Source organism: Ochotona princeps, chromosome 6 (assembly GCF_030435755.1).
Source record: "Ochotona princeps isolate mOchPri1 chromosome 6, mOchPri1.hap1, whole genome shotgun sequence".
Taxonomy (NCBI): domain Eukaryota; kingdom Metazoa; phylum Chordata; class Mammalia; order Lagomorpha; family Ochotonidae; genus Ochotona; species Ochotona princeps.
In genome coordinates this window covers 5,182,288-5,201,083 of record NC_080837.1, presented here as the reverse complement: position 1 = coordinate 5,201,083, position 18,796 = coordinate 5,182,288, and the positions used below count along the sequence as shown (strand labels likewise).

General features: G+C 49.8%; 1 protein-coding gene across 2 annotated transcripts; it reads left to right on the top strand.

Annotated features, from left to right (window-relative positions):
• Positions 1-502: 502 nt before the first annotated feature.
• RCN2 (reticulocalbin 2) lies at positions 503-15,893 on the top strand. Of its 2 annotated transcripts, none has more exons than XM_058665501.1 (7): positions 503-832; positions 1,245-1,350; positions 3,882-4,078; positions 10,200-10,301; positions 12,738-12,834; positions 14,533-14,675; positions 15,102-15,893. In XM_058665501.1, the coding sequence occupies exons 1-7, from the start codon at positions 689-691 to the stop codon at positions 15,252-15,254; spliced, it is 942 nt and encodes a 313-aa protein (XP_058521484.1). In that variant the 5' UTR covers positions 503-688; the 3' UTR covers positions 15,255-15,893. The 2 variants fall into 2 exon arrangements, with proteins under 2 accessions (XP_058521484.1, XP_004594670.2); XM_004594613.3 differs by having other exon boundaries at positions 10,188-10,301.
• Positions 15,894-18,796: the final 2,903 nt, after the last annotated feature.

Here is an 18,796-nt window from a genome sequence, read left to right as displayed (position 1 = left end):
CCATGCCAGATGTCACAAACCAAGCCAGCAGCTGATATCGAGGGGCCCAGCACCTTGCCCCGAGGCAACCTATCTTGGTAACCCTGAGTCCCGCATGAGACAAAAAACGCGTGACCAAGAAGCACTAAAGACGTTGGAAAGTGGGCATTGTTGGGTGGCCCTGGCTGAGATTTTTCTAGGATAGGGTGTTGTGTGCAATTCCACCTTCCCAGTGCCCCCAGATCTCCAACCTTTCCCATCCATGCCTGGAAGCCAGAGAGGGGAGGCGAACACAAGGAGCTGAAAAGAGAGCAGAGTGCAGCGAGCGTGGTTCAGCCGCGGGCAGCAGGAGGCCGCCCCCGGGAGTCCTGCCGACTTGGGGTGCCAGGTTGCCTCTGGCGCTCATGGGAGGGCCGGGACTCGCCCCAGGCGTGGACACGCCCCCTCCAGCGCCGCGCCGTCCAATCAGCGCTTCGTGCTGGCGCCCCGCCCCTGCGCCACGGCCATATAACCGCCGCGGCCTCCGCATCGCAGTCTTCGCCCGTGGGTCGGTCCTGTGGGGTTGGCGGAGTCGGCCCCGCCGCGCGCCTGACCGCTCCCCTGCACGGTCCCCGACCCCAGGGCCGCCGGTCAGCAGCCTCCCCCAGCGCTCCCCTCGGCAGCCCCGGCTCCCTCCCCGCGGCTCTCGCCTCCTCCGCGGGCCCGCGCCATGCAACTGAAGCGGAGGCCCGCGGCGCTGGGGCTGCTTGTGTTGTGCGTGGCGGCGGCGGGCGCGGGCGACACGGAGGAGCTGCACTACCCGCAGGGCGAGCACCGCGCCGACTACGACCGCGAAGCGCTGCTGGGCGGCCAGGTGAGGCGGCCGAGGCCCCGAGGCCAGGCGGGCCCGGCCACTCAGCGCCGCGGTCGCGGGCTTTGTCCCGGGACAAAGAGGGGCGGCCGGCCCGAGGCCTGGCTGGGACGGCCTGACAATGGGGGTCGGGCGGTGGGGGGGAGCCTCCGAGGCCATCAGAGGAGCTGGATGTCCCCCTCTGGTACCCCCTTATCCCCCCTCCCCCGGCACCGAGGGTCTGCAAGAGGGGCGGGGTCCTCGGTGAGCAGGTGTGTGGGTCACCCCGAGAATCTCAGCCCAGGGAGGGGTCTCCGGTCGTGCAGGTTTTCTGGTTTTTTTTTTTTTTTCTTGCAGTTACCTCACCTCATTGATTAGTAATTCTGGGCCCTCCCCTCTTTCTGATCGCTTCCCTCCTCCCACCCCCAACCCGAAGGAAGAAGTGGATGAATATGTAAAACTAGACCACGAAGAGCAGCAGAAGAGGCTGCGAACCATCATCAAAAAAATTGACTCGGACTCGGATGGGTTTCTCACGGAAAGTAAGGACCACCATGAGCGAGGGTGGAGGTGGGAAGTGGGCTGGTGGTGGGAGTGTGGACCGGCCAGCAGGAGAGGGGCTGGGCACTCAGGAGGACTCAGCAGGAACAGTCAAACATCAGTGACCCCTCTCTGGGGGCATGCCCAGGCCCCCTCACCGTACACCTGGGATTCATTTTGGAGAAATGCTCCCCCCCCCCCAATATATACACTTGAAGTTTCCGGAATTAGCTACTTTGGATAAGCAAAGTCATGAAGGACCTGTTGCTTCTGAAGTTTGTTTTATTTAAATGTGAGGGGAGGGGGGAAAGGGGCCTTAGATTCATGGGGTCCACCTGTGTTTGCAGAGCAGTTAGGCGGGGCGTGGAGACTGAAGCCCAGAGTGGTGGGTGGTTCTTTCACATAACTGCTCCAGCCAGGACTGCATCCACGTGGGCCGCTCTTCACGTTGTCATATGCTTCAGTTCAAAAGCAGAAGAAAACTCACTGCTCCTGGGTAGATTCGCGAGGTCTACTTCTTGACTGTTCAGCCTCTGGCTCTAGTCAGAGGCGAGATGCACAGACCATTCCAAGAGTATTCTAACTCACCGTGCAGCTGTCTCCCCGTGCTTGCATGCGAGGGAATCCTACCAGGCTTCCTTAGGCTCTTCAGGGGGACCCACGCAGCTGTTGGTGTGAGGGGGCGGGGCAGCTGCCTGCCTGTGATTCTCAGATCATCACTGCCCAGCCCCCGAGGAATGAGGTGGTCAGGAAAAACTGCCCGCTGGGTGGATTAGCCAACGGCCTGTTCCTGTATCTGTGCCCCGTGCCCTCAGGAGTATCAAGGCTTCGATCCTTCAAACAGCAGGGACAAACCCTCTGGGTTCTCATTATCCTCTAGATTTACTGTTTTTTTTTTTTTTAAGATTTATTTATTTTTATTGGAAAGGCAGATTTACAGAGAGAGAGATCTGTCTGCTGGTTCACCCCCCAAGTGGCTGTAACAGCTGGAGCTGAGTCAGACCAAAGCCAGAAGTCAGGAGCCTCTTCCAGGTCTCCCACACGTGTACAAGGTCCCAAGGCTTTGGGCCATCCTCAGCTGCTTTCCCAGGCCACAGACAGGGAGCTGGAAGAGAAGTGGAGCAGCCAGGATTAGAACCGGCTCCCTATGGAATCCTGAGTGGGCAGGACAAGGATTTAGCCAGTAGGCTACCACGGTGGACCCTGTGAGAATCTACCTGTGGGAAGCTCTCACCCTCCTTGCTGACCCTCTGGAGGATTCTGGTGGGTTTGCACTTGGAGCCAGAACTGGCCTCAGCTTGTCAGGAGCCTCACTCAGTCCTAGAGGTCAGCTGTGCAGCCACCTGTGGGTTTGACTGTGGTCAGAGCTGCCTGCAGGCGTGGGCAGCTTCACACCTCCTCAGCCCCTGTCTCCTGAACTGGAAACGATGCTGAGTAGAAGATAAGAGACAACATATGCAGAGGGCTTGATGTAGAGGAATGAGTTGTTCAGCTAACCTCTCCAAACCAAGAGGAGAGTGGCACTCTTTAAACCAAAGGGTGTGTTGCTTTAAATCTAGTGCTACATCCATGGAGTCTTCTCGAATTGTTGCATTCTTCCCCTCTTCCTCGTTTTGCCCTAAAACACTCTGTAGTAAATATCCCCATGAGCATGATTTTTTTAAAGAAGTGAACATTGGAGACTGAGAAACTTTTCACCTGTATCTCCTGTTACCAGGTTTAGATGGCAGCTCTTGCAACCAGGACATAAATCAGAATTGTTACTCATAAACTGTGTTAACACTTCCTGCAGCTATTTTATGACATGTAGAAAGGAAGTAGCCTGGAACAGTATTTCTCAAACTTGAGTCGTTTGAATGCTTTTTCATAATTTAGGCCACATCTAATTACCGTTGGTTATTTCCGTGCTACAACTTTGATTCAACTCATGTAAAACACATCTTGAAGGAAAGTAACGGTTTTTCACAAATGCAAAGCCGCTTTTGAAGAACTTCAAAAAGCTCCTGAGAAGAGTTAAAAGATAGACTTGATTTTGGTGCCAAAGGGGAACAAATTGAAAACGGTGCTTTCTCATGATCTACATTTTTCCCTGAACTTTTTGAAGACCTGCATACTTTAAAGTTTTCCAAAGTTTTTACACCAAAATAAACTTAATTCCACCTTCTGCAAGCTTTGAACTGTCCTTGTAAATAGACAGCTATTGAAATATTGTGCTTCCTGAGAGAACTCTGGTAGTTAGCAAAGACTATGTGCATCTTTTTAGATAAATATGACAGGAAACAAAATTGAGAATTCATTGAACAAGTGTTTGGTGCCCCAGGCACTTTCTAGGCATTTGGTTTGCGGTCAGGGAAGAAGATAAATAGGCACACCCACCTGCACGCAAGGAGTTCCCTTTAGATCACTGTGTTCGCACACTCCAGCCAGCCCTCCTGGCCAGCAGCTTTCCACGGTGTTTGCATATACCTAGAGCAGGCTTAGAAATCCCCGTCTTCAGGGCTCAGAACTCACGCGGCGTGGGAAATCCCCTCAGGTGAGCTCAGCTCGTGGATCCAGATGTCCTTCAAGCATTACGCCATGCAGGAAGCCAAGCAGCAGTTTGTGGAGTACGACAAGAACAGCGACGGCGGCGTGAGCTGGGACGAGTACAACATCCAGATGTACGACCGGGTCATCGACTTCGACGAGAACACGGTGCTGGACGACGCGGAGGAGGAGTCCTTCCGACAGGTGAGCAGGCTGGGGCAGCTCCGTGCGGGGTGGTGTCCCCGCCCCTGCCCGCCTGGGCCAGGCAGCCGCGTCCATTTCCACAGTTTGCTTTCCATAGGCTCGCGTAGCACTTATCTTTGGATTATCTAAGTTATCCTCACAGAGCTGTTTTGTTTATTTGTCCTCATTTCCAGCAGGATTTGAGGGTTTTTTGTTGGTTTTGTTTGTAGATTTTAAGTATGTATCCCAGTGTTTAATTTTGTTTTTTACCTCATCAGTCAATTTTGTATTTCCTGTAAGACTATCCTCCCTTCCTATGGTGAAGCACGTAGTTTTATATAAAAGAAGGTCTTGAAATATTTTCACTAGTGGTAAAACATAACACATTTGCTAAGGTAACCATTTTTAAAAAAATATTTATTCATTTGAAAGTCAAAATTACTGAGAGAGGAGGAGAGACAGATGGCAATTATCCTCTGCTAGTCCGTCTGCTGGTTCACTGCCTGGATGACCGCGACAGCCAGGACTGAGCCAAGCCTTAGCCAGGGGCTTCTCCCAGGTCTCCCTCTAGGAAGCAGAGACCAAGTGCCTAGGCCATCCTCCACTGCTTTTCCCGTACCGTTAGCAGGGAACTGGACAGGGAGTGGAACAACCAGGGCACAAACCAGTTCCCATATAGGATGCTGGCATGGCAGGTGGCAGCCATACTTCATGTAGCTTAATGTCCTCAAGATACATCCATATGGTTGCACATGTCAGAATTTCCTAACTAAATAGGAAGAAGAACATTCTGAAAAAAGGCCAAATCCTATCCTATCCTATGTGTCTACCACATGTTCTCTATCTGTTCAGCTGGCAAGGAATACCTGGTGCAGCTTCAGTTTAGCTTTTCAAATGCTGCTGCTGTGAACGTGGGATGTGCCTGTCCCTTTGAGAGTCTGCTTTTAATTTCCTGGGGCATATACTCACAGGTGGGATTGTTGAGTCATAATAATTCTCTTAATTTTTTTGAGCCATTTAATACAGTTTTCTATAAGTGGCTAATCACCTAAGGGACTTACTTAAAAATATTCAGTAATTACTAAGCGTTCCCCTGGTTTAAAGCCATCTTCATCAAGCAGAGCTGAGGAAGACAAGTTTTGGTTAGGAATCGAGACTGTTAAACATAAGCATAGCAATACACATCACTGTAAGCCCACAGAGTTGCTTTTTCAGGTAATTGTTTAATTCTTCAAAGATGATTTTTAAGGATTTTTTTTTCTGAAAATATCTGTTAAGTGTATTTTTTATTTATAGTGCAGACACAGAGATGCTAAAAATTTTTTTATTTACTTAAAAGGCAGAGCTGCAGAGAGAAGTAGGGTGAGAATCTTCTAGCTACTGGTTCACTCCTCAGATGGCTGCAATGGCTCAGCTAGGCCGAGCCAAAGCCAGGAGCTTCTTCCAAGCCTCCCATGGGGGTGCAGGGGCCCAAGCATTTGGGCCATCTTTCACTGCTTCCCCAGGCACATTAGCAGGGAGGGGGATCGGAAGCAGAGTAGCTGGAACTTGAACCAGCACCCATATGGAATGCTGGCACCACAAGCAACAGTGTGCCGAGCTGTGCCACAGCCCCAGACAGAGAGATCTTTGATTGGCTGGTTCTCTCCCCAAATGCCCATAACAGTTGAGACTTGGCTAGGCTGAAGCCAGGAGCAGGGAATTCAGTCTCCTGTGTAGGTCATAGGAATGCTTGTACCTCCGCTATCCCCTGCTGCTGCCCGGATCATGCATCAGCGGGAAGCTAGAACCATGAGCAGAGCTGAAACCTGAACCCACGTACTCTGCCATGGGATGTTTGCATCCCATGTGGCTTCCTAATTTCCTTTATTTTTAATATTTATTTATTTTTATTGGAAAGGCAGACATACAGAGAGGAGGAGAGAGAGGAAGGTCTTTTGTCTATTGATTCCCTACCCAAGTGGCCACAACGGCCAGAACTGAGCTGATCCACAGCCAGGAGCCAGGAGGTTCTAACGTGTCTTCCACGTGGGTGCAGGGTCCCAAGGCTTTGGGCCATCCGTGACTGCTTTCCTAGGCCACAAGCAGGGAGCTGGAAGGGAAGTAGAGCAGCCAGGACATGAACTGGCACCCATATGGGATCCCAGAGTGTGCAAGGCGAGGACTTCAGCTGCTAGACTACCCGGCCATGCCCAATGCTTCTTAATTTTTATTGTTACAATTTTTCATTGTACTTCTTGTCTGTTTTAGAATCACATTGTCCTCTTGTGTTTTATAGGCCACCACTAACTTAAACCTGGTTGTATTTCTGCTCATGATTAAGTAGAAGCAAGGCATAGAAGGAGGTCCACCCACCAAAAAAAAAAAAAAAAAAAAAAATGCCCATAGTCCCAGCTTCCTGCTGTGGCAGTCCCTGGGAGGTGATGGCTCATCAGGTTGTTGGAGTCCTGCCACCCACAAAGGAGAGACCTGGATTGCCTGCTGGCTCCTGGCTGTAGCCAAGAGTCCGCCCTCACCATTGCTGTTTGGGGGAGATGAGCAAAAGCTCTGTCTGTGTGTGTATGTGTGTGTATCCTTCAAGTAACGTCCTACCATTGCTGTCTAGGGGAGCTGGAGACCTGACCTGAGCTCCTGGCTTTGGCCCTGGCCTTCTGTGGGCATCTGGGGAGTGAAACTGTGGGTGGGAGTTCACTGTGTCTCTCTGCCTCTCAAATCATCATCATTCCTTAATAAAGATTTGCTTATTTATTCATCTGAGAAACTATGACAAAGCTCATTCTTTTAATTCCCTCCCTGTATGGCAGCAGCAGCCAGTTCTGCGCCAGACCAAGCTAGACACCAGAAACTTGGGCCATCTGCCGTTGCCTTTCCAGGCATTCATATTCCTGGAATTTGATTTTTTTTTCACCCCAGAACTTATGTAACCATTGTGCCATCCAAAAGGAAGCGTGTGTGTGTGTGTTTGGGGGAGATGATAGAACAGATGATGGTATTGGGAAGAAAAGGTTCGGATTCCTTACTACTCTATGTGTGAGAAGTTCTCCTTTTCAAAGATGTGTCATTGGGACAGTGCCCTAGCCACCTGCCACAGCCAGGGCTAGACTGCAGCCCACACAGGGATCCAAGTCTCCCCACATCGGGGGCTGGAGCCCAGTTCTTGGAACTGTCACCGCCCCGCCCCAGGTGTGTGTGGGTAGAAAGCTGAAACCAGAGCTGAGACTCGAACCCAGGAACCCTCTGGGCTAAGTGTGGGCCCCAAGACTCTTACTTTTTGAGAACGAATTAGATGGGATGTTATCACCTAAAGGACTTGAAAGAGTGTCCTCGGCTGGAGCCCTGTGGGGTATGATGTGACACCCCAGGAGCATGTCCCTTATCTCCATGCAGTTCTGGTTATACTTATTTTTTTTAATTAAATTAAATGCATAGTATAACCTAAGAATTGATATGTGGGGAATACAGATTAACCCTGAAACAATCTGCATTGTTCTTCAAAATAAAAAAGGATAAGGAGTTGGTCTCACAATTACAGATTACATGTTATTTACTAAGTACAGCAATAGTCATTGTGTGAAGAAAAGGGAACATTCTCTATGAACATCTACTGAAAACCCGAACTCAGCAGGTGGGCACTTAGCCCAGCAGTGAAGTGCCTGGGTTCCATTCCCGGCTCCTGACTCCAGCTTCCTGCTCATGCAGACCCTGGGAGGTAGCAGTGATGGTGGTGGCTCCACTAACGGGGCTTCTGCTGTCCCTGGGGAATTGGGAGTATGGGAACTGGGGTGTGTTCCAGATCCCAGCCTCAGCTCTGACCGTTGTTGGCATGTGGGGAGCCAACCACGGGCTGGGAAGTCTGTCGCCCTCTGCTTCCCAAAGCATGGAAAATTGCGAGTCAAGCTGCTGCCTGTGTATCAGTTCATTTTGATGAAATGAGACTGGAGCCACCCGGGGTACTGTACCGACAGTTTCAGGCTATGAAGTGTCTGTGAGTGCATCTCTTGGAGGCACCATGGACTTTGCAGCAGGGTCATGAATGTCAGGGGACCTACCTGGCAGCAGGAGGGTTTCCCTCCTGAAGCCAGTCAGTCACTGAATGCGCATGTGGAAGCAGGATTGATTGATTGGTGTCAGATACACTCTTGCCTATGGCTGCTCAGGATCTTTTCAGACCCAGATTTTCATTCTGGTGTTCGATTATGTATTTCCTTATGTGACATCTTGAGTCTCCCAAAGGTGGCAGTCCTATTCCACACAAGTTTGTGTCACAGTATAAAACTAAAGACTGTGATGAAGGTTCTTGTTTCTTGCCATCCATAGCACATTCACCTCTGCTAAAATACAAGGTTATTTTTTTTTCTAACTCAACATGTTAAGATTAAAAAAAAAATCTTGATTACTGTTTTTGAAATGTCTATCTTGGGAAAAAAAACAGTCAATACCCTGGCTACTATAATTTAAAAAGAACATCTCTTCCATTGTGTTTTTCAAATGGCCATGAAGTGTGAACCAGGATAAACTACCACCTTCTTATTTTTTTTAAATCTCAGCTTGTTAAAGAGATCCTTTCTCTCCACAGAAGTTGGCCACGCTTGGCTCCCTGTGCCGAGAGGTGGACTGCGCTGCTCCACACTGAAGGGTTCTTTCATAAGGAAATCTAAGCACTGGACCTTGTGGGCAGTGGTAGATTCCAGAAGAACCTGACCACCCCAGCCATGTCCATCTGAATCTTGTTTATGTATTTCTCCTCGGGTCTAACCTGAACACTAATGGAGAAAATGGAGGTTATTCATTGTTACCTAGGGGCCCCTGCAGCATGCCTGCAGAGAAGGCGTGTACTTTGGGGAGAGGTGACCTGCCCTGTCCCAGCCAGGGATTCTGAGGGGGGGCCTGTCTATGTCCATGCAAGTGCCTGCAACCCCAACCCCTGGGATTCTTAAGAGCCAAGCAGAGCTTCTCGCGTTAACGGCGCAACACACACACCAAAAGCTGCTAACATATTTGAACCTGTCATTTTTAAAAACCATACTGGTTTCCTACATAGCAGCCTGTGGCAAGGAAAGCCATTCCCTGAAATACGTAGGCGAGGAATGAGTCAGGGGGAGCAGTGTGCACTCCTGAGCTTCTGAGGCTCGCCCCAGAAAGTTCCTCAAAAAGCAGCCTTGTCCCTCATAGCTGCTGAGCCGTTTAACCATCCAAGCATGCTGCAAAAGGGAAAAGGGAGATAGGGGAGAGAAAGTACAAAAGGGTATATGTTGATGCAGCCTCAGAAGGGGACCCATGCCAGCTTTTGGTGGGCTTTTCTGAACTTACAAAAATTAGCAGCATCACCACTTGTAGCTATTCATAGCAGGAGACCCAACGTAACATTTAGTCAGTACTTCTGGTGGCTACTTGCTATGATAGAGATTCTTATGCCAGTTACTTAAAGGAGATTAAAAAAAAAATCCTGGTTATATAGATGAAGAGACCAGAGAGGTTATGCAGTTTTCCTCCGGGTGACACAGCTGGGTGGGTAGTGACCCTGCTCCCATTGGGTCTGACTCCAGAACTCTCATGTCCTTCCATTGCCACTGATAAATGTCACTACCAGGGCAGTTAAAAAAGCTTGTGGCAGGATGGGATCCGGAGGTTAGTGCAGGAGCAGATGCTGGGCGTTGTGGCTGAGAGATTGCCAGCCACCCCTGCATCCCAGGGCATGGGTTCGGGTCCTGCTCCCGCTAATGGAGCTCTTATACGCAGCAGGTGACGACTCAGGTAGTTGGGTCCCTGTTGCCTAGAGGAGAGACCAGATTGAGCTCTCAGCGCCTGGCTGGGGGGACACCTGGGAAGTGAACCAACAGAGGAGAGTTTTCTCTCTCTTTTCCTCTCTCTGTATACATGTGTTCTTTTAATCCATTTTTAATCCAGTTTTCAAACCCGCATACACTTGTTTCATAATACACGGTTTCAATGAATTTTCCGAAAGGCCATCATAGTTATACAACCTCCCTGCAGATGGATCAAGATAAGCCAGATGGTAATGTAAGGATGTACTTTGGGTTTCATAGTTTGTATTTTTCAAAGTATGTTCAGTGATGCCGTAGTCCCGAAGAGACCTTACGCGTATCCAAAACTTTGTAATTTTTCGAAGCTTCATTTAAAGGATAAGAAGCGATTTGAGAAAGCCAACCAGGATTCGAACCCGGGTTTGAGTCTGGAAGAGTTTATTGCTTTTGAACATCCTGAAGAAGTGGATTATATGATGGTAAGGAGGAACAGCTTTTCTAAGTTATTAAAATGAGAATTGCTGGGCCACTGAAACTATGGAACCTGCTTGCTGGGTGTGTGGGAGTTCAGGAAGAAACAGGGCAACTGCGAACTTGAGAGAGAGATGGTGTGGTGGGCGCGGGCAGGCCCTTCTGTGCCGCGTGTGAGTGGCAGTCTTGTTCTGGCTGTTGGTGTTCATGACCACGTGACCGCGTGTGCCTCATCCCTTTGTAGCTGTCAGGGCTGGTCACCACCCCATTTGGTTTGGTTTACAACACCCTGTGACAGTGCTTGACCTGAGAAGCGATCAGATGAGTCTTTTTTGAATGCCCTGGGGAAGGTCCAGCTCCTGAGCTGGATGAGTAGTTCCGCCACTTGCAGGCATACATAGAGTCCCTTTAGGCTTGACAGGGGTACCAGCGCCTCGAAGCTTTCACTCAGCTCTGGCTTGCTGAGGCCCCCGGTGGCATGAGAGGCTTCCTGAGGGAGCAGAGAGCCTCCCGGTGCGGAGTAAAGGTGAAGCTGACAGACTGCGTTAGAGATTGTTGGCTTTTCCCTGCTGTCGGTCTGGGGCACAGCCCCCCAGCTCTGTGGCTGTTGTATTTGTGCTGCCAGGCTGACACGGCTGTGAGGCAAGATCCTGCAAGTGCTGGCCATGCTGGATGTGCCCTGGTGAGGTGAGGACAAGCTCACTGAGCATGAGAATGGCGGGGGCAGGAGGCTGGACCTCAATTCTCGGGACAGTAGGCTACAGTTGAGGCTGGGAAGACAGGAATGACCAGTGAAAGCCCAGAACGTAGGCCCAGTGTCACATGACAGCAAAGGAATGAAGCAGGCACATGGAAGAATACCAGCGCGGCCCCAAGGTTAGTTGAAACAAAAGCTGGAAGGGACTATGAGGTCTGCAGAACAATGGCTCCTTAAAGGCAGGGCCCTCTGTGGTCATACCTTGTCTGTATTGGACATGTGTGACCATGAAGTGGTGTCCCAGTCAAGGCACTTCATTAATTCCTGTCCACCTTGCCCCCACTGGTAGGGGTATAATTAATGCAGGGCAAAGTAAGGGCACAGGATCCACTCTGTAACTCACCTTCGTATTGGAGGAGTATGAAGAGCCTAACCTGGTATCCGTGAGGTTGCCCCAGGTCACACGAGTCATGCTGGCTGGTCAGCACTTCTCTTATTGAGTCAGAGACTCTGCAAAGACACAATACAAACCACGGGCTCTGCCCAGGAAAAATACTGAATGATAACTTCAGGACACTGTCATTTCTTCCCTCTAGAAGTAGTCTTTGGGTTCCTAAGTTAGAATACCCTGATTTTTGTGTGTAAAACCTGCAAGAGTTGATTTAAAAAATATATAACCCATGCCTTCATGCAGATGTAGGTGACCCCTGCATTAGAATCTAGAGTTGGAAACTGCCGGGCTGCTAGAATCCAGATTGGAAAGTGCTGGGCAGGGATGCCAGGGGCTGCCACATGAGAGCTGGGAGGTTGGTAAAAGATCTTGGGCCCGTGTAATTAATGTATAAATTAATTCAAAAAACGCAATAAAAAAAAAAAAAGATCTTGGGCCCGTGAACAGGCTGCTGGGCTAAAGGGAAGGAGAAGCTGGACCAGGGAATGGATTGGGGCTAGGCCCTGGAGGACAGTAAGCATTCATTCCCAAAGAAGCATGGCAGAGTAGGCTAAGAGGTCACTCAAGGGGAAGGTCATCACTGGTGCAGTATGTGGAGGACGTGGCTAGGGCAGGGTTGAAGAATGGCAGAGTGACAGCGGAGGCCGTTGGCTGTGAGCTGGGTTAAGGCAGCCGAGACAGCCCAGGGCTGGGCTGTTCTAAGGCCCGCACACACCCTGTAAGAACCAAGCTTCCGTTTCTCTACTTTAAGACTTCGTAGTTCTGGAAGAGGAGGAGAAAGTAATATAGCTGTGATCTGGGGCTGGCACAGGTCAAAGCAGGGGAGGAGGGTGGAGGTCACGAGGGATAGGTTCCCATACCAGTGAGGGCATGGTCTCCAGAAAGAAGGCTTGGCAAGAGTGAAGAACAGCAGGGAGGATGGGGCTGGGGTGAGGTGTGGGTAGCTCTGGTGGAAGCAGCAGGGAGCCAGGCATCCTGGGCACTAGCATGGTTCAGCCCTGGAGCAGGACCAGCAGTCATGTGCCCTGAGGGACTCTGGGTCAGTGAGTGGGATGGTTTGGAGAGGCGAGGGAGCCCCAAGAGGGCGGGAATGGGGCAGGAACAGCAGTGAGCTTCATGCTTCAGCCTGGCACCCCAGGCTGAAGCGAACTTAGTGCACCTGGCGGCTGCGGCTTTAATCTGCCTGCGGCCACGAGGACAACCAGGTAACACAGGTATTCTGAGGAGCTCTACTGTAGGACTGACAGCACGGTGGAGGTCAAAGTTGGTGACTTTTTTTTAATGAACCTACAACAGGAATTTGTCATTGAAGAGGCTTTAGAAGAACATGACAAAAATGGTGATGGATTTGTAAGTTTGGAAGAATTTCTTGGTGACTACAGACGAGATCCAAGTAAGTTGCCTGTGGGGGATGAGACGGAGGGGGAAATGTAACTCGAGAAAGAAATGGAAAGACAGTCTTACTTCCAAGGGTGCTGCCTGCCAGACTGGGGACACAAGACCAGCAGCCGCTCCCAGGGGGTCCCCTGAGATGGCAAGTTCAACATAGGGGTTCCTAGCTTGCTTTATGTTTTCTTTTGAGACAAATGTAATTAATTGAAATGAAGAACTAAAGGTTGACTTTTAAATATATATGTATTTGGAAGAGTTACAGAGAAGGAGAGACAGAAAAACAAATCTGGAATCCACTGTTTTACTCCCCAAATGGCCATAAAAATTGGAACTGGGCCAGTCTGAAGCCAGAAGCCAGGAGATTCTTCCCGCTCTCCCATATGGATGCAGGGGCCCAAGCACTTCAGCCATTCTCCATTGCTTTCCCAAGCACATTAGCAGAGAGCTGGATTGTAAGTGGAGCACCCAGGACTCGAACCTGTGCCCATACGGGATACTGGCATTTTAGGTGGAGGCTTAGTGTGCTACACCACAGAGCCAGCCCCAAAGTTTTAAAGCAAAATCCTGTACCTTTTCATGTACATATATAAATGAGAAAAACTTAAAATACTAAGTTTGAAATTAGAGTTCTCCTTTCTGTCAGTAGCCATCTTTTTTTCCCCAGAATTGTTGCATATAAGTATCATATAATGCCATCTTAGAATTGGTTCACCAGTTTCACTTCCGGTGAACATCACTTTAAAACTGTACCTCTGGGGCCCGGCGGCGTGGCCTAGCGGCTAAAGTCCTCACCTTGGAAGCCCCGGGATCCCATATGGGCACCGGTTCTGCAGTCAAATGCTCTACCACTGAGCTATACCCCCATGGGCGCCGGTTCTAATCCCATCCAGCTCCCTGCTTGTGGCCTGGGAAAGCAGTCGAGGAAGGCCCAAAGCTTTGGGACCCTGCACCCGTGTGGGAGACCTGGAAGAAGTTCCAGGTTCCCGGCTTCAGATCGGCATAGCACCGGCCGTTGCGGCTCACTTGGGGAGTGAATCATTGGATGGAGGATCTTTCCCTCTGTCTCTCCTCTCTGTATATCTGACTTTGTAATAAAAAATAAATAAATCTTTAAAAAAAAAACTGTACCTCTGGTACCCAGCCAGTTTGGTCTCACCCTTTGAATGCCCACAGTCCACCCACGATTCTAACTCCTAGCTGAGGGATGAATCGGGTAGGTGGGTCATCTGGCCTGAGTTCCAGCCCCTAAGCCATTGCAGATATTTGGGAGTACCTGTCTATCTTGGAAATAAATGTGTCTTGTTGCCTTTTTTTTTTTTTAATTACATGTCATTACTTTGGAAGATTGTAGGAAACCTTAACATAGCCACATGATTTACATAAATACCATCCAGTTCAGATTTGGGAAAACTACATTTCAAAATACAAAGCCACCCCCAACAAAATGACTAGTTCATTAAAAAAAAAGAAGAAGAAGAAAAACATGAAGCTTCAAACTATAAATTATTTAAACTTCTGTATAACTTGTGAAAACCACTGCCTATTTGTATTTCTCCCGGGACTTCTCAGCCACCTTGGTGTGTTTCACCGGACTGGCTTTACGTAGTAAACCTCCAATTCACTTCCTTCACTGCTGGGATGTCCCAGACTTCCTGTTAGATGATATCAAATGTGCTTGTGTGTGTTTGTTTCTGTTAAGCTGCAAATGAAGACCCGGAATGGATACTTGTGGAGAAGGACAGGTTCATGAACGACTACGATAAGGATCACGACGGCAGGCTGGATCCCCAGGAGCTGCTGTCCTGGGTGGTGCCCAACAACCAGGGCATTGCCCAAGAGGAGGTGGGTTCTCCCCGCCCCCCCCCAGCCCTGCGACCACTTCCTCCATTTCCCAGTTAGTGCTGTTGATAGAAGAAGGAATGAAGGGGTTAGTGTTTACGACCGAGACCGCTTTATGTGTGGAGTTAGATCCCAGCAGATTTAGGTTGGCAGGGGTGGAGACAGTTGGGTGAGCCACAGGCAAGAATGGGATAATGGAGGGTTTACCTGCGGGAGCGCCAGGTGGGCTGTAGTAGTGTGGCCGAACCTTGAGCTGTCCTGAATTGGATTTGAGCGGTGCAGTGGGAAGCGTGTCATACGCTCAGATACTTACAGTAATGAGCACTTGACACACAAGTGGTTCTGAAAGATCGCCTGGCAGCGGGTCCTGTGGGCGTCGCACCGACAGTCCTTAGCTAACTGCATTCACTACCCTGTGTCTGTCTGAAGGCTCTTCATCTCATTGATGAAATGGATTTGAATGGGGACAAAAAGCTGTCTCAGGAGGAGATTCTGGAAAACCAGGACTTGTTCCTCACCAGCGAGGCCACTGACTACGGGCGGCAGCTCCATGACGACTACTTCTATCACGACGAGCTGTAGGTGGCCGTCGCTGCGGCGCTGGACCCTTTTCTACCTGTTGCCAGCCTGACTTTTGTGACCAGATCCCACGTCGTAGTTCACTCTTCTGTCTTAACGCTGTCACAGTTCCCTCCACGTAGGTGATCGTTTGGGCCTTTTGGGAGATAAATACAAACCAATCAACCTGCTATTTATTTCTAAATAGTCCTTCCCACCCATTCCTCCCGTGTGGTGCCGCGTGCTGGCTGGGGGACACCTGCGTGACTTTCCCACTCAGAGTCCCGAGGCCCCCAGGGGCCCCCCGAGCAGTCCCATGCCCGGCCTGCGCATGCGCCACCCAGTGTTGTTCTGTTCTAGGTCATTTTTAAGTTGGGGACTACCAGGAAGGACGGTGTTTTTAGGTTTAGTATTTTGTTTTACAACCTTTAAAGGAACCTTGCAAAGGACTTCACACCTCACACATTAATGCTGAGAAGTTCTGCCTCATTTTACAATGGTTTCTCTAAAGGCTTTTATTGTATGAAATAGAACTTTATATTTTTGCATATGTATAGATAGTAAGGATATTTAATGTATAACCCATAGCATTATGAGTGGGATGCGACTGTGGCCACAGCCCTTTTCATTTGTGACTGATTAAAACACTGTCCTGTCTTTTTACACGTTTGCTTGTTTTTCTTTCATTTCGGGAAGAAGCCCTGCAGGGGGAGTGCAGCCTTTGCTGCGGCATTCCTTGCCTCAAGACAGTTAACTTATTTTCCTTGCGTTTTCTTTTTAATGAAAGAATCCTCTTGTAACGGAATGTACCCAGACACAGTTAAAGGGCACTTACACCAAGTGAGTTTTTGCTGCTTGGGACCTAGAAACCAGAATGAGGTGGGGGCAGCTGCTCACAACCCCCACCCCAGCCACAGCCCCGGGGACCCCTGCATCCCACCATGGAGCACATGCTTCAAGGCCTGGCAGCTCTGCTTGTACACCACCTCTCTGCTAGTGCAGGCCTGGGAGGCAGCGGGTGATACCTCAGGCCGGTGAGGTCCTGTCACTTCCGTGGGAGACCCAGCTCCTGGCTCTGGCCTAGCTGGGATCTGTGCGTGTGGGAATTTGGGGAAGAACAATTGGCGGATGACAGGTAGCTACACTTCTCTGTCTCTTCGCCTTTGAAATCAGCAAAGAGCTGCAGGTTAGTATCACCAGTATGAACTGGTTAGTTACCACAGCTAGAGCTCAATTTCAGTTATGCTCAAGTTACAACTGTACTTGATCCACATTTGACCATTTCTCAATGATCAATTTTGACCTCATTCAGGAGGCCAACTTAGCTACTTTGGAATGAGCTGGGCAACAGGAGAAGGTGAACATGTTTTTTCCTTCTTGGGACCTGCAGTTTTTGCTTTTCATCTGTCTTCAGTTACTTTCACAGCTCTGCACGCCACTGGCATTTTCCAGATGAAAGTTGTTTCCGACCTGGCCCATACAGCATTGCAGGAGCTGAACCAGGACTTAGGAGCATCTGATATGCTGTGCCCAAGTACTGACAAAACTGGCTGTCCCTAGAAAAGGTGTCCACCTGTGCGAGTTTACCTTCTAGGGGGCATGACAGTGACTGTGGGAAGCACATTGGTGTTGATCAGGGAACTGCTTGCTCAGGGTTCACCTCCTGGACTCGGTGATGTGTGAACCGCACACAGGGACCATAACCTGCTGCCTCCCAGGGCAGGGAGGGAGGAAGCTGCATCAAAAGCGAGGTAGCTGGGACTTGGAACCAGGCAAGCCAGGATCCCAAGCAGTAACACTGCGCATGCCCACCCCTAAGCTTGTGTTTGCAAATTGTTTTCTTGGCAGTTTGGCCTCTTCAGATCCAAATAACTGCATTCAGAAAATGCTTTCCATGTGACAAAGTTTCTGGGGTTGCCTCAAACAGCCTTGCAGTCACAGCACACCTATTTCCTTTTTTTTACATAAAAGTACAATGCATGAAGAATGAAAACATTTTTAAAAGGTGAATGTTATGGTTTAATTAGTTAAACTACCACTTGGAATGCCAGCATCTTATATGAGTACAGGTTCAAGTCCTGGCTGTTCCACTCCCATCCAGCTCCCTGCTAATCTGCCTGAGAAAGCAGCTGAGGATGGCCCAAGCATCTGTGCCACGACCACCGATGTGAGAGACCCGGATTCAGTTCCAGACCCCTGGCAGCCATTTAGAGATGGCCCAGTAGATGGGAGATCTCTCTTCCTCTTGGTATAATTCTTCCTTGAAAATAAGTAAAATGAACCTTAAGCAAAGGAATGTCTCTAAGACCCTTTTTCAGTGCTTCCTGTGCCTGAGACAAGGAAGGTCCATGTGGCACTGCAGGGGCAGGACTGGGTGGTGGCTCTGAGCCCAGGCCACGGGTCCATATATACTCGGAGGTGACAGCGTGCCTCCTGAGGTCAGAGATGTGCCTAGAGGAGGAACATATTTGGAAATAAGATAGAGTGAAAATATGTTTTTTAAAGTGGAATGCAGGGGGCCCGGCGGCGTGGCCTAGTGGCTAAAGTCCTCGCCTTGAACGCCCCAGGATCCCATATGGGCGCCGGTTCTAATCCCGGCAGCTCCACTTCCCATCCAGCTCCCTGCTTGTGGCCTGGGAAAGCAGTCAAGGACGGCCCAAAGCTTTGGGACCCTGCACCACGTGGGAGACCTGGAGGCAAGTTCCTGGTTCCCAGCTTCGGATCGGCGCAGCACCGGCCTTTGCGCTCACTTGGGGAGTGAATCATTGGACAGAAGATCTTCTTCTCTGTCTCTCCTCCTCTCTGTATATCTGACTTTGTAATAAAAAATAAACAAATATTAAAAAAAAAAAAGTGGAATGCAGGGCCCAGTGCAGTAGCCTAGCGGCTAAAGTCCTCACCTTGCATGCACCGGGATCCCAAATGGGCACTGGTTCGTGTCCTGGTGGCCCCGCTTCCCATCCAGCTCCCTGCTTGTGGCCTGGGAAAGCAGTCAAGGATGACCCAAAGCCTAGGGACCCTGCACCCGTGTGGGAGACCCAGAAGAGGCTCCAGGCACCTGGCTTTGGATCAGCACAGCACTGGCCGTTGCGGCTGCTTGGGGAGTGAATCAACAGACAGATCTTTCTGTCTCTCCTCTATTTATCTGATTTTCCAATAAAAATTAAATCTTTTTTTAAAAAAGTGAATTGCAGTCATTAGTGGAAAAACAAAAGTAAATTTGTATTAACTGATAGAAATGCCTGAATGTGGGCCCAGCAGCGTGGCCTAGCAGCTAAAGTCCTCGTCCTGAATGCTCTGGGATCCCATTTGGGCACCAGTTCTTTTTTTTTTTTAAGATTTATTTCTTATTACAAAGTCAAAATACAGAGAGGAGGAGAGACAGAGAGGAAGATCTTCCGTCCGATGTTTCACTCCCCAAGTGACCGCAAAGGCCAGTGCTGAGCCGATCCGAAGCCGGGAGCCAGGAACCTCTTCCAGGTCTCCCACGCGGGTGCAGTGTCCCAAAGCTTTGGGCCGTCCTTGACTGCTTTCCCAGGCCACAAGCAGGGAGCTGGATGGGAAGT